At 41.2% G+C, this 11,857-nt stretch overlaps 1 protein-coding gene across 1 annotated transcript; it reads left to right on the forward strand.

The window, feature by feature from the left end:
* Nucleotides 1-2,121: 2,121 nt before the first annotated feature.
* NPY (neuropeptide Y) lies at nucleotides 2,122-8,595 on the forward strand. The gene is made up of 4 exons (XM_084229565.1): nucleotides 2,122-2,193; nucleotides 2,521-2,708; nucleotides 6,562-6,642; nucleotides 8,517-8,595. Exons 2-4 carry the CDS (start codon nucleotides 2,521-2,523, stop codon nucleotides 8,539-8,541), a joined length of 294 nt encoding a protein of 97 aa, XP_084085691.1. The 5' UTR covers nucleotides 2,122-2,193; the 3' UTR covers nucleotides 8,542-8,595.
* Nucleotides 8,596-11,857: the final 3,262 nt, after the last annotated feature.

Genomic DNA, 11,857 nt, shown 5'->3' on the forward strand with positions numbered 1-11,857 from the left:
TAATCAAACATCCACAGTGTCCCCCTCTTAGGAATGGTGCTAGAATGAATTTCTCCCAAGTACTACCATGCCTTCTATGTAGGTTTTAACTGATAGGAATCTGTGATACACTCTAAAATGAAAAGTGGACAGTGTCTTTCTCCTTGTCAAGGAAGGCCTCTAAGTTAAAAGATGTAGTTTTGCTCTAATTTTACCAAACACTTTCACATAATCCCTGAGAGCCCTGATATTTGTGTCCTGGCACATGTTTGTGTGATATGGAAAAAGAAGCAGTCACACACACACATGTACACAGTTGCTTGCTGCACAGTAATATTTAATATTTAACGCAAACAGCACGTTATTTGAACATCAAAATAAAGTGTAACCTAACCCTTTAATTTTCTAAGGAGTCATTTTATTTTAACAATATTCCATTGGGGGCGCTTAGTTCACAACATAGACTCTTGATCCTGTAAAAATAGTTTCTGTATTCATTCAACAGCTTTAACAGGATGTGCAAATTAATGATTTTTTAAACTTGTCTTATTTCAATCAGAACCTTCACTTTTAATCAACATTAATTGAACATATTTGGGGCCCAAACAAGGATTAGCAGATAAAGGGGAGATTGCTGTTTATTTAACTGGTCTCTTTGGACAGAAATATTTCCCTTAATTGCTCTTATGGGGAGGGGTCTCAAAATCAGAAACATGGCTCTTTTCCAGCAACCCCAGAAAATGGGTTTACCATATCCTGTTTTGAGAGTGTTTTCTGTCACCGCACTCAGGTTCTACTCAGCCGAGCACCCCAAAATTGGGGGAGGCTCCCCGAATTTCGGGAGTAGGGGAGGAGAAAGTGGCAAATTGGGGAAAGAGGTCACAGCCTGCGAAGCCCATTTTCAGACCTGAGAAGACTCCAGTTGCAGGAGGGGGAAGGGGCCTTTGCGGCGGACCCGCCAGCTGGAAATTTCCAGCAGCCCCTTGGGACCTGCTTCAAACGCAGGGAAATCTGCCCACCAAGTTGCCTCTCCCAAAAGCGCTCCGTTGAGTCCTGCTGCCACGCACGTCCCGCAGGTGTTCCAAGTAGAGGATTCAGGTACCCCCTCACCGTGACACCCAACAGGATGGTGCTACCGGTGATTGGCGACAAAGAAGGTCTGGGCTGCTCTTACCCTGGCTGCACTAGACGGGGCGTAAAGAAAAGGGGAGTTCGGGCGCCGCGCGAGGCAGGGACTTGTGCTTTGGCATTGTTCAGAGGCCCCAGAGCGCCCTTTTCACTCGAAAGTTGCCAGATCCCTCTTCGCTAGGCAGGGCCTGGGGCGGAAGAGTTGGGGTGTGGGAGGTTCCCGGAGGTGACACTGGTGAGGCTTCGGGACCAGCCCACTCCCTCCCTCTCCCCCCGCCTCCCTTCAGGCGGGGGCGGCAAGTGACGGGGTGGGAGCCACCGAAGCATGATTGCCCGAGGCCCCTCCTGCCGCGGCTGGGAAGCGCCATAAAAGCCCTGTGCGACCCGCGCTCTCCACCCCATCCGCCAGCTCTCACCACTAGGAGAGGCGCGCCCGACAGCAGAGCACTCGCCGCGCAGCTAGGACAGCCCGGTCGCCAGCCACAGTGAGTGCCCTGACCATCTCGGCATGGGGTGGGAGCAAAGGGGGGGTTTACCAGGGAACTTGCCCAGGGATGGATCTTATCCTCTGCAGAGTCCTGGTCCCCAGGAGCGTCGCGCCCCGCTCCCCAAGCTTGCATGCCACCGGCTACTCTTTCTGGACCTCGACGCGCGCTAGCCCCTCTTGGCAGATATTTTGCACCTTTTATCTGGTTCCGTCTGCTCGTCCAGCCGTTCTCTTTCCGAAGCTCCCGACTGGGCGGTCTCCCTAGGTTATCTTCTGTCGGGTGTGAAGGGAGAACGCAACTCCCGCCCTAGCGCAGCAGGCAGTCTCCTGGCGGTCGCCTCCTGGAGGGGTGCCTTCAGGCGGCGTCCCCTGAATGGGGAATCCCCGGAACTTGGAAGCCCCCTGCCTAGTCACCTTTCTGGGTTTTTGGGATCCGAACTAAAACTCTTTGACCTGGGGGACAGTTCTCTTCCCTCTCCCTCAAATTGCCATCCCGAAGTAATCTCAGCCATCACAGCCGCGCTCCCGCAGCTCGGCAGACCATCAGCAACAGAAGTTTCCTCTTCTGACAGGGGTTTGGGGAAACCAGTAGAAAGGAGGTAATTCCTCAGCCCGGTGGGAGGAACTTCTAGTTCTGTTTTATAAAGTGTTTAAGCTGGCGCCGGGACCCCGCGCTCTCTGAGAGCAACTCTGACTCTAAGACTTGGGTTGAAGTTGCGCGGAGTTTCCCGGCAGAACAGAGGGGTTCGGCCAGCGCAGAGGATGCCCTTAGCAGGCTGGGGGGTTCTTGCTAAGCTCCGCTTCCTCCCGCAGGACTGAGTCTTGGGCGGTACGAGGGAGGAGCGGGGAAGGCAGAGACAGCAGGTGCGGGACCTTTGTTCTCTGACTCCCCAAACCCCGCTGCGCTGCATCTTTCCTGTTTGCAGATGCTGGGTAGCAAGCGACTGGGGTTCTCTGGACTCACCCTCGCTCTGTCCCTGCTCGTGTGCCTGGGCGCGCTGGCAGAGGCGTACCCCTCCAAGCCGGACAACCCGGGAGAGGACGCACCAGCTGAAGACATGGCCAGATACTACTCGGCACTGCGACACTACATCAACCTCATCACCAGGCAGAGGTGGGTGGGCTCTGCAAGACAGACTCAGGGAGCACCCGGGCAGCACACCCGGAGATCCTGTGCATCTTAGAGGGCAGGGACCATTTCTTTTTCTTCGTTATATCTCCTAGCGGGACAACAACGGACACACACCCAGCTCTCAGTAAGTGGGTGGTCACTGAGTGCTTTCCTTCTGCAATAATAGTCATGGTATGGTGAGCCCCAGATTCAGGTTCCCTAGACTGTGTGGCTGTTCATCTCCTCCTACCAATCATCCACTGTCTCTCTTGTTTTTAGAGTAGTTGGAGACCTGCTTGGAAACCTGTATATAAAGTACCACTTGAAAGGGGTCAGGAGTGCCCCCAGGGAAGTGCTCTACCAAGAAATGCAAATAGGGTACCTAGAAAAAACAAACAAAAACAACCTAGGAAGAAACAGATGGGTTGTCAAAGACAATGCCAGATTTTCCAACCTGCCCAGGGTGAATTCGGTGACAATGTTTAGGAAAACACAAACAGATGAATTTTCATTTCTTCCCTAACTTTTTTTTTTTTTTTTGGCAGTCTCAGACATTTACCTGAAAATTCTGTTTCCCATAGAGAGTTAGCAGAACACAGTTGATTATAAGAGCTTTTTCCTGTTGTATGACCGTTTAGCTCTGAAAAGTAAGTACCCAGTTGGTGATTTAGTAAGGGGAAATTTACACCTTTACATAGTCACTCTAGGATGAAGCTGGTCATTACATGGAGTCTGAGAAATTGAAAACTTTATTCTGAACCCCTAGAAAGCAAAAAGGAAATGTGTCATGGACTCTCAATATTTAGCAAAAAATCAAATTCAAATTACAAATAATAAAGAATATAAAATTTGTTCTCAAATTTGATTCTAAATTTTAGCTCTAAATCATTCAATATTTTCTTTTAATTACTGAAATCCAATGACTTCAATAGGCTATAATGGATGAGTCCTTTGAAAGAATTAAACTTATTTAAAATGCTTAAATTATAATTTGTGAAGTATTGTTTTTACCATATTTTTATTGTCTCCTCTAAGTGGGGAGTATTTCTATTTCTTAAATTTACCTGTTTCATCTAAAAGCTATTTCATCCTAAAATGTTTTGTGAAAGTCCCAATTTATATAGAATCAGAAATGCATGAAAATGCCAGAAATTAATAGAATTAGTTTAGTGAAAAGCAGACTTCTCAAAAATAGACTGACTTCTCAAAAAGTTAATTGCTTCAAGTTCTGCTTATGTTACAAACAGAATGGCAAAAAGAACTTGTATAGGAAAAAGAAAATATTATTTAGGGAAAATTTGGTTATTTTGTTTGTTAGAGTATACAGTAGAGCTTTTGTGAAGAGCGTTGCTATAAAGCTTTTTAACAGAGCTTTAGCATTTCAGAATGTTTTTCATGGCATTTCTTCATTCAATCTTTACCTCAAAACTTCAAAGTGAGTATTATGATCTTCACTGTACAGAATATGAAGCTAAGAACATAAAAGTTTTTTCTTTCTAGAGATGATGAGATTAAAACATACCCTCTGATTTTCCTTGGATGTTGCTACCACCATGAACAGTCAGTATGTTCTTTAATATCATTGATGAGAAAAATGAGTCTGAGTTTCAATGGGAAGAGATTTGGGTTAAATAGTAATGAACTGGTCTTGAAGCAGTAAGTTCCTTCTTAGAAAACATCAAAAGCTTATAATCTGCAGCCATCATCTCCATACCCATTGCCTTTCCATCATACCGACCCATCTATACACATGTATGCATTTTTTAAAATTAGTATTTTGGCATGAATGATGTCACGGTATCATTCTCTTTCCTCCCTTCTACTCAGTCACAGTTTTACCATTATATATCCCTGGTTCATTGCTTCTAAAGTGGTATTGTTTATTCTAGAGCATGGATCTACCACATTTTGCTTATTCAGTGCTCTAGATCTCAACTGGAAATGACTTTCTGCTCCCTAGGGCATTTGGCAATGTCTAGAGTCATTATTTGGTTGTCATAATTGGAGGTGTATTCTACTGGCACCTAATGGGTAGAGGCCAGGGATGCTGCTAAACATCCTGCAATGCCTATGACAGCCTCAACAACAATAAAGAATTATCCAGCCCAAAATGTCAGTAGTGCCAGGTCTCAGGATCATTGTTTCTCCATCCTGTTTGCACATTGGAATCACCTGGGGAGGTTTTACCTACAAAGATGCTGAGCACCACCTCTGGAGAACTAAGAAAGAGCCTCTGGAACTAGGTCTGAACTTTCTAGTGATTTTAAAAGTTCCCCCAGTGTGCAGCCAGGTTTGAGGCTTTTTTCCCTGGAGACTCTGTCTTTGATATATAAAGCATTGTAGAGAAGAAGGATAATCCAGAATTAACTAGAGAAAGAATAACAGTGAACAATGTTGTTCTGGTACTATTTCATGACAGGGTAAATCCTGTGATTATAGATTTAGGTTCTTTTCTGGTAAACTGGAGGAAATCTTTGCCAGTTCTTTCATTCACTGGAGCATGAGGAAGACAAATGTGTTAAGCTTGCTCAAGATTTTTAAGGTTAGTTAAATCAACTGATGGACAGAATAAGTAGCAGCAGTCTACAGTCTGATATCATAACTCCAGGAAACATTTGGAGAAATTTTACAAATGATGGAGGTGGTGAAGTTGTTTTGGTTTTGCTTCCCTTGAGTTCCAACAATGGGCAATAATAGGAAATCTTTCCCAGAAGGTAGGTTTAATTGTCCTTGATAGGCAATTAGAGTGCAACCTCTGTCACCTTTGTTCCACTGTTTTACCTAATCAATCAATCCATGCCAGGCTAAATTTTCATTTGTGAACAAAGCAGCCGCTGGTGCCCAATGTCTTTTCTGAGAAAGGGTAAAGTAGCCTCTTCAGAAAATAAAATTTTGTATAGATTTGTCAACTCCTTTTTGTGGGAAGTTTCCGGGGGAGGGAGAGAGAGAGAGAGAGAGAGAAGGAAGAAGGGAGGAGAGAGGGAAATGTTGGTGTATTCAGTCACCTGGAACAAGTGACATATAGTCCTGGCAGATAATCATAACTTTACATTAATTTGTTGTCTTATCCATATCCTGCCACAGGAGAAAAAAGACCAAGAACATTCTCATTAACTAGTAGGATTTATAGAGCAGATTCAAATCACAATGAGAGAAGGCTGTTTTTGGTACTAAAATAAATATGGGAAATATAGAAATCAGGATCTGTTGGTAGCTGTAAGAATGGGTACATTTCAACAGCAGTAACTTGCATTTGTGTATGGCTTTGTCACTTTCAAAGCATTCCGACTCACACTGGGTTTTCACAAAGACTCTGCTTTAAGCATGAGTTATTTTAACAAATGAGGAAATGGAAATTCAAAGACAGGAGCAGGTCTAGAACTCTAGTCTGATTTTATTTTTCTAGGGCTGTTTCTCAAATATAATTTGTTTAGATTTAAACTGCTGTATAACATCAAAAGTAAACCCAATTAACTAATTCTGGCAGTGTAGACTTATACTTTGATGTATTTTTATTACCTGTCACCTAGCTATAAAATTATATATGCATACATATTGCTTATGGTAGTATATGAAAGTCAAGAATTTGACAGAAATTTTGGTTGGGTTTAAATATTCTGCTAAGTTTTTTAAGTATTTAAGCACATTTTAATGTATATATATTTAATTTGAAATTATATTGATGTTTCTGAAAATTTGTGTTCATACACTGGATTACATATTAGCAGATGATCAATTGAACATTATGTTTAGATTTAGTATCCAAAATGAGAGGCTGTCTTCTTTATTTCCAAAGGTTATTATGGTTATTATAAGCTTGCTTTAAAGGATTTTTCTTTCCTTTTTTTTTTTTTAGATATGGAAAACGATCTAGCCCTGAGACCCTGATTTCAGACCTCTTGATGAGAGAAAGCACAGAAAATGTTCCCAGAACTAGGTATGAAAGGACTGGGGCCATTGTTGCAGAACTAAGGGGCCCTGGGGAGGAGGTCAGAGAGCGCTGCCTCGCTGCCTGGGAAGGGGCTGGAATGGGTCTTTTCCAAACAAAGTAGGATTGGGGCAGAAGTGAGCTTGGGAAATAAGACAAGAAATGGCTTTCTTTTCACATATTTATTTGCAAAATTCTAAACTTCAGTGGGGCAATATTTTCTAGTCATATTATCCAGCTAGAAATTTTTTAATACTTGTAATTTTTACCTCAGAAATTAGTCTGTAGAAAACTTATAACTGTTAGAATTGAGGGAGTGAAGAATGAGTCCCCCTTTCTATACTAATATGACCAGCCATCATCTTTCGTTGGGGTAATCTTTAGTTTTTGCACATTTATGTGCAGTATCTGAATATCCTAGGAAATGCCCCTCAGGGATCCCCTCCAGTCTTCCTTCTTTTGCATGAAACTCTAGAAAAATCATTGGGTGGACATATTTTAGCTCAACTGATGTCACATGGTAATTTATTGCATTCCGTGACTGAGGACTGAATGATAAGTTGTTCTTAGGGGTTTATCAGTAGCCTTGGGGCTTTCTTGGAGGGAGTCTCATGGGTGGAAGTGCCTGCTATTATCTAGATGTCACACATTGGGCTAGGATTCTCCAATGCCTCTAGACAGGAAAACTGCTGAAAAGAACCTGGTCCTCCTTGATTTTGTAACTCCCTGGGTCTTCTGCCCCTTGCTTCCTGCCTCTACCCCAGTTGAATCACATGGCACATGGTGCATCCATTTCTGTGGTAGCTTGTCTGCCTTCAACCCAGAGTTCTACACAATCAAGAACCAAGTTCCCCAGAAGAGGTCACTAGAACACTTGCTCAGTGAGTGTGACTGGAGTCTCACTCTTCATTGAGGTTCTTAGAGAGCAAACTAGAAGACCAGCTCAGCCATCCACCTTCCCTCTGGCACTACCTCAGTTCTCTCCAAAAAGGAGGAAGTGTGCAAGTCTAGACTAAGATAGGCTTTCTCTGAGAAAACAACATTTAGATGGGACAAAATTCCAATGCTCATGTCTCTGGAATTGCCAGCCTAGAGTTAAAGGGAAAATGCAAGGGAAGCAGGTAGAAAATTCATAAAAGTTGTTTTTTATTTCTTTTTAATTTTCTTCCAGCTTACTGAGGTAATAAGTGTTGTTTTTAAGTACTAATCATCAATACTTTTTTAAATCTCATTGTAAAAAATTAGGATAAACTAGATCAACTTGGGGTTGGAAAAAGAACCATCCAGTCCTACTTTTAGCTTGCTGCTGCTTTTCATTTTGTGGCCCAAAGTTGCACAGTTGGTGCATGAGATAAAGCTAATTGAACTGTGATTGGCAGCTTCAGTCATGGGCAGTTAGGAGACAAAACTTGAAAGCCTTGAGGTGCCTATGAATACCATTTTCTTTGAAAGCTTTCTGTGTAGGCTAATAAATAGCATCTTACTACATAAAAAGCTGTGCAGGAAGACAAAGGGAGCATATTCAGAGTTCAGTAACAATAACACTCTTGTTACAGTTTTGTGTGATTCCTGTAGTTTTGATCTCCAGAAATGTTGCAGAGTTCTTTGTCTTCTTTGATAAATGTAGCCTTTTAAATACCCCCTACCCCCAAGATTTGCCTGAGACTCCCCTTAACACAAGTGAAAGCTACTCAATTGGGTTTTTGCATGTTACACCCCTGTCTCCACTCTGATATTCTACAAGGCCTCCTGTTTAGAATGCCTACAGCAGTCTTTCCACAATTTCTGATCATCTTTCAGTTCAAAATGGAATGTTTCCTCTTGCAATCCTCCTAAGAAGTTGGGAAACTTCTCTTACATTATTTACTTCTTCTGTTTGACAGGCTGGAAGATCCTTCTATGTGGTGATGGGAAATGAAACTTGCTCTCCTGTCTTTGCCTATTTTTCCACCTGTATTTCATCCATTAAAACTAAAATCTGCCTGTCCTCCCAATGCATGCAGCCACTCTGCTCAACAGTGCAGTTTCCCTGTGTCATTGCATCTATGTGTGTTTAAATAAAGTACCATGCATTCAAAGGTGTATGTTCCTCAATGAAAAATCTATTGTTGCAATTGTGAGAACAATTTTAATTTATTCCATTAAATCACAATCTTCCTCAATTAGCAAATTCAAGGTTTCTTCTACCAATATTAAAGCAGTGACTGCAGAAGAAGATAAAGAGATACAATGACTTATAATGTGTGTGTGTGTGTGCGTGTGTGTGTGTTTAACAATTAAAGCACAGTTAAGTTCTCACTTAACGTCATTGATAAATTCTTGGAAACTGACTTAAAGCTAGATGACTAATAAGAAAGCATGTCCATAATAAAGTTATTATGCTCAATGACTTGTTTTAAAGTCAAAAGGGATTTCTCTTTTCTCATCAATGTTATAAGGAGAGGACATTGAACAAAAAGTTGTACTTTGAGAACTTGCCATATTTGGAAACTTTGAATAGGAGAAAACTAATTTTGAAAATGTTGCCAAACTTTGCCCCATTCACAGGGAATCCTTGATATCTTTATTAGCCTATTCTGTTAACAGAAAGTAGTGCTGTCTAACAGAATGTTCTACAAAATGTCCTGTGTCTAATACAGTAGCCACTAGTCACGTGTGGTTTTTAAACACTTGAATAAAGATAGTGTAAATAAGAAGCTGAATTTTAAATGTTATTGAATTTTAATTTAAATAACTAGATATTTTTACTATCTTATCAGACAACTCTGATACACACGTGAATGCAAACACCATTAGGTTACTACTCATAATTAGATTCATAAATGGAAATATACTGAGTGCTATGTTTACCTTTTCATACAACATAAGGCATGTTAATTAATTTAGCTAAAAGTTATTAACCCCCCATTCACTTACCTATTTACATATGCTTAGTTTAAAATTAATGATATCAGATTCTTATATGTAATTTCTAAATCAAAGAAAGTAGGTATTAGCTCATATTTGTATTTTGAACCTCACGGAAAAATATGTACAAGTACAAAACCCCATATACATCATGACTAGGTAATCTTATAGCATATAATGAAATAGTCTATTATAAAGAATTCTGTTTCTTCAGCCAGTGATGTTAAATATGCTACAACACATAATTTATGTTAATGAATTTAAGATGAAATTATTCTGTTTCCTAAAATTCTCCTTATTTTTGTTTATTTTTTGTGCTTTGCACTGAATGCCATTTTGTAAAACATTTTTTTTAATCTTAGAAGGTTGAGTCAGTCGCAGTTTATTATCATACAATGTCAACATTGTTAACCTAGTATATTTGGAAATTTTCCTCGTTAAAATTAGCATTATGCAAAGACAATTGGCTCAAAGATCCACTTGGCACCACAGATGTGCTGAATATTCATCACCATATCCAGAACTCTAGGTGGTATAGAGCAGAATAAGTAGGAATAATGTACAGAAACCACTCAAATATAATCCAGGACTTTAATTTTAAACAAAGTTTAAATCTCTTACCTAACTAAACCTAAATACCTGAAAGGCTAAACATTAACAAGTTTACATTTTACTTAATAATCTAAGTCTTCTTCACCTCATCTTATTAGAAAAGAAACGAGCCTTCACACCATGTGAGTTCTGTGGTCCTGACTCAGTGGCTTCAAATTCAGTAAACTTCTGCATTATCACTCAAGAACTGGGGATAAGAAGTCCTACCCAACTTTCATATAAGTCTACACAGGATCAAAATCCAAGTTAAGAGAAGGGTAAAAGTAAGTAATAGGAAGTGAATAGGAATAAAGTTTTTGATGATTTCTTTGTTGGATTATTAATTCCTTAGTATACACAATGTGTCCCTCTAAATCCATATGTCAAAGTCTTAATCTCCAATGTGATGTAGGAAGTGGGGCCATTGGGAGGTGATTGTATCTTGAGGGTAGAGCTCTGATGAGTGACATTAATGCCCTTACATGAGGAACCCCAAAGGGTCCTTTGCATTATATGAGGAAACAGTGAGTAGTTAATCATCTATGAACCAGGAAGCAGACCCTCAGCAGACACCAAATCTGCTGACACCTTGATCTTGGACTTTCCAACTGGGAATTTTGACCAATAGATTTCTATCATTTATAAAGCATTCAGTCTTCATGGAAATTTTTTTTAAAGATTAATTTTTATTTATGCATACAAGAGGTGGGGAGTAGGCCAGAGGTGGGAGTTTGGGGAAATGAGAGGATTCACCAGAAACAGGGTAGGGGGTGCAGAACAGGCAGATCTACTGAAACACACTGCTGAGGGGAGCAGCAGGGTGAGGCAGGAGAGGTCTGCTGCACCATGTGGGTTGGCTCCCTGGGCGGGGATCAAACTCATGCTGCAATGGCTGCCGACAGCTTCATAGTGCTGAGACTTAACCCCTTGCACTACCGGGGAGGCCCCTCCATGGAAATTTGTTATAGCATACTGGGTGCACTAAAACATCCCTCATAAACAAGAATTCAGTTTGAGCGATACAATAATGGTAAATTTGAAAATTGCAAAACTACTTTCCAAGTATTTCGCAAACATTTCCAGTCTGTTGACTCTCCCTGGAGGTTTAAAGGCACAAATCACCTACCTATCATTGCAAATAATAATTCTCATTAGAGTTGCAGCAAGAACATTTCAATCTTCATTAATGAAATGCCTATGAGCAACATAATCATTATCAAATAAGTCTATAAACATTAAGCTCTTTAATCTCAGCTTTATTCTACATTCTAACAGGTAATAATTGCATCATTTTGGGTTTTTTTTTCCAGATACAATGATGTTATTTTGATCTTTACAATGCCCGTGGGGCACACTTCCAAACCCACTTACCTGTATAGCCACATGGATAAGAATAGCCATTCTGCCATACGTAGCAGCAGATGGAAGAGGAAAGTGGCACTCAAGAATGCATGTTACCTTCTGACAGCATCCCTGTGCCCATGACAATGAGGTCTGTGAACCACCCAGAATGGCAGCTTCCCTCCCATGCCAAGGGAGATTGGAACAGTGACCAGAGAAAGGGCCAGGAGCCTCTATGGGTCAAGGCTAAACTTGGGCCCTTCAAATTCCTTATGCTACTCTTCCCCATCCTAAGGGCAGAGGTATCTCCTCCCTCCCCAGCAAGAAGTGGCACATGGTATTACATGAGCCACGAAAAAGCATCGACTCCTGGCTAGGGAAAGTG

This window comes from Talpa europaea (genome assembly GCF_964194135.1).
Source record: "Talpa europaea genome assembly, chromosome: 3".
Lineage (NCBI taxonomy): Eukaryota > Metazoa > Chordata > Mammalia > Eulipotyphla > Talpidae > Talpa > Talpa europaea.

What these genes read in the sequence shown, in the direction of transcription:
- NPY (XM_084229565.1), top strand. Translation starts at nt 2,521, where the DNA reads ATGCTGGGTAGCAAGCGACTGGGGTTCTCTGGACTCACCCTCGCTCTG. An exon ending in AACCTCATCACCAGGCAGAG is followed by an intron (nt 2,709 to 6,561) that starts GTGGGTGGGCTC and finishes TTTTTTTTTTAG; the next exon opens with ATATGGAAAACGATCTAGCC. An exon ending in GAAAATGTTCCCAGAACTAG is followed by an intron (nt 6,643 to 8,516) that starts GTATGAAAGGAC and finishes TCTGTTTGACAG; the next exon opens with GCTGGAAGATCCTTCTATGT.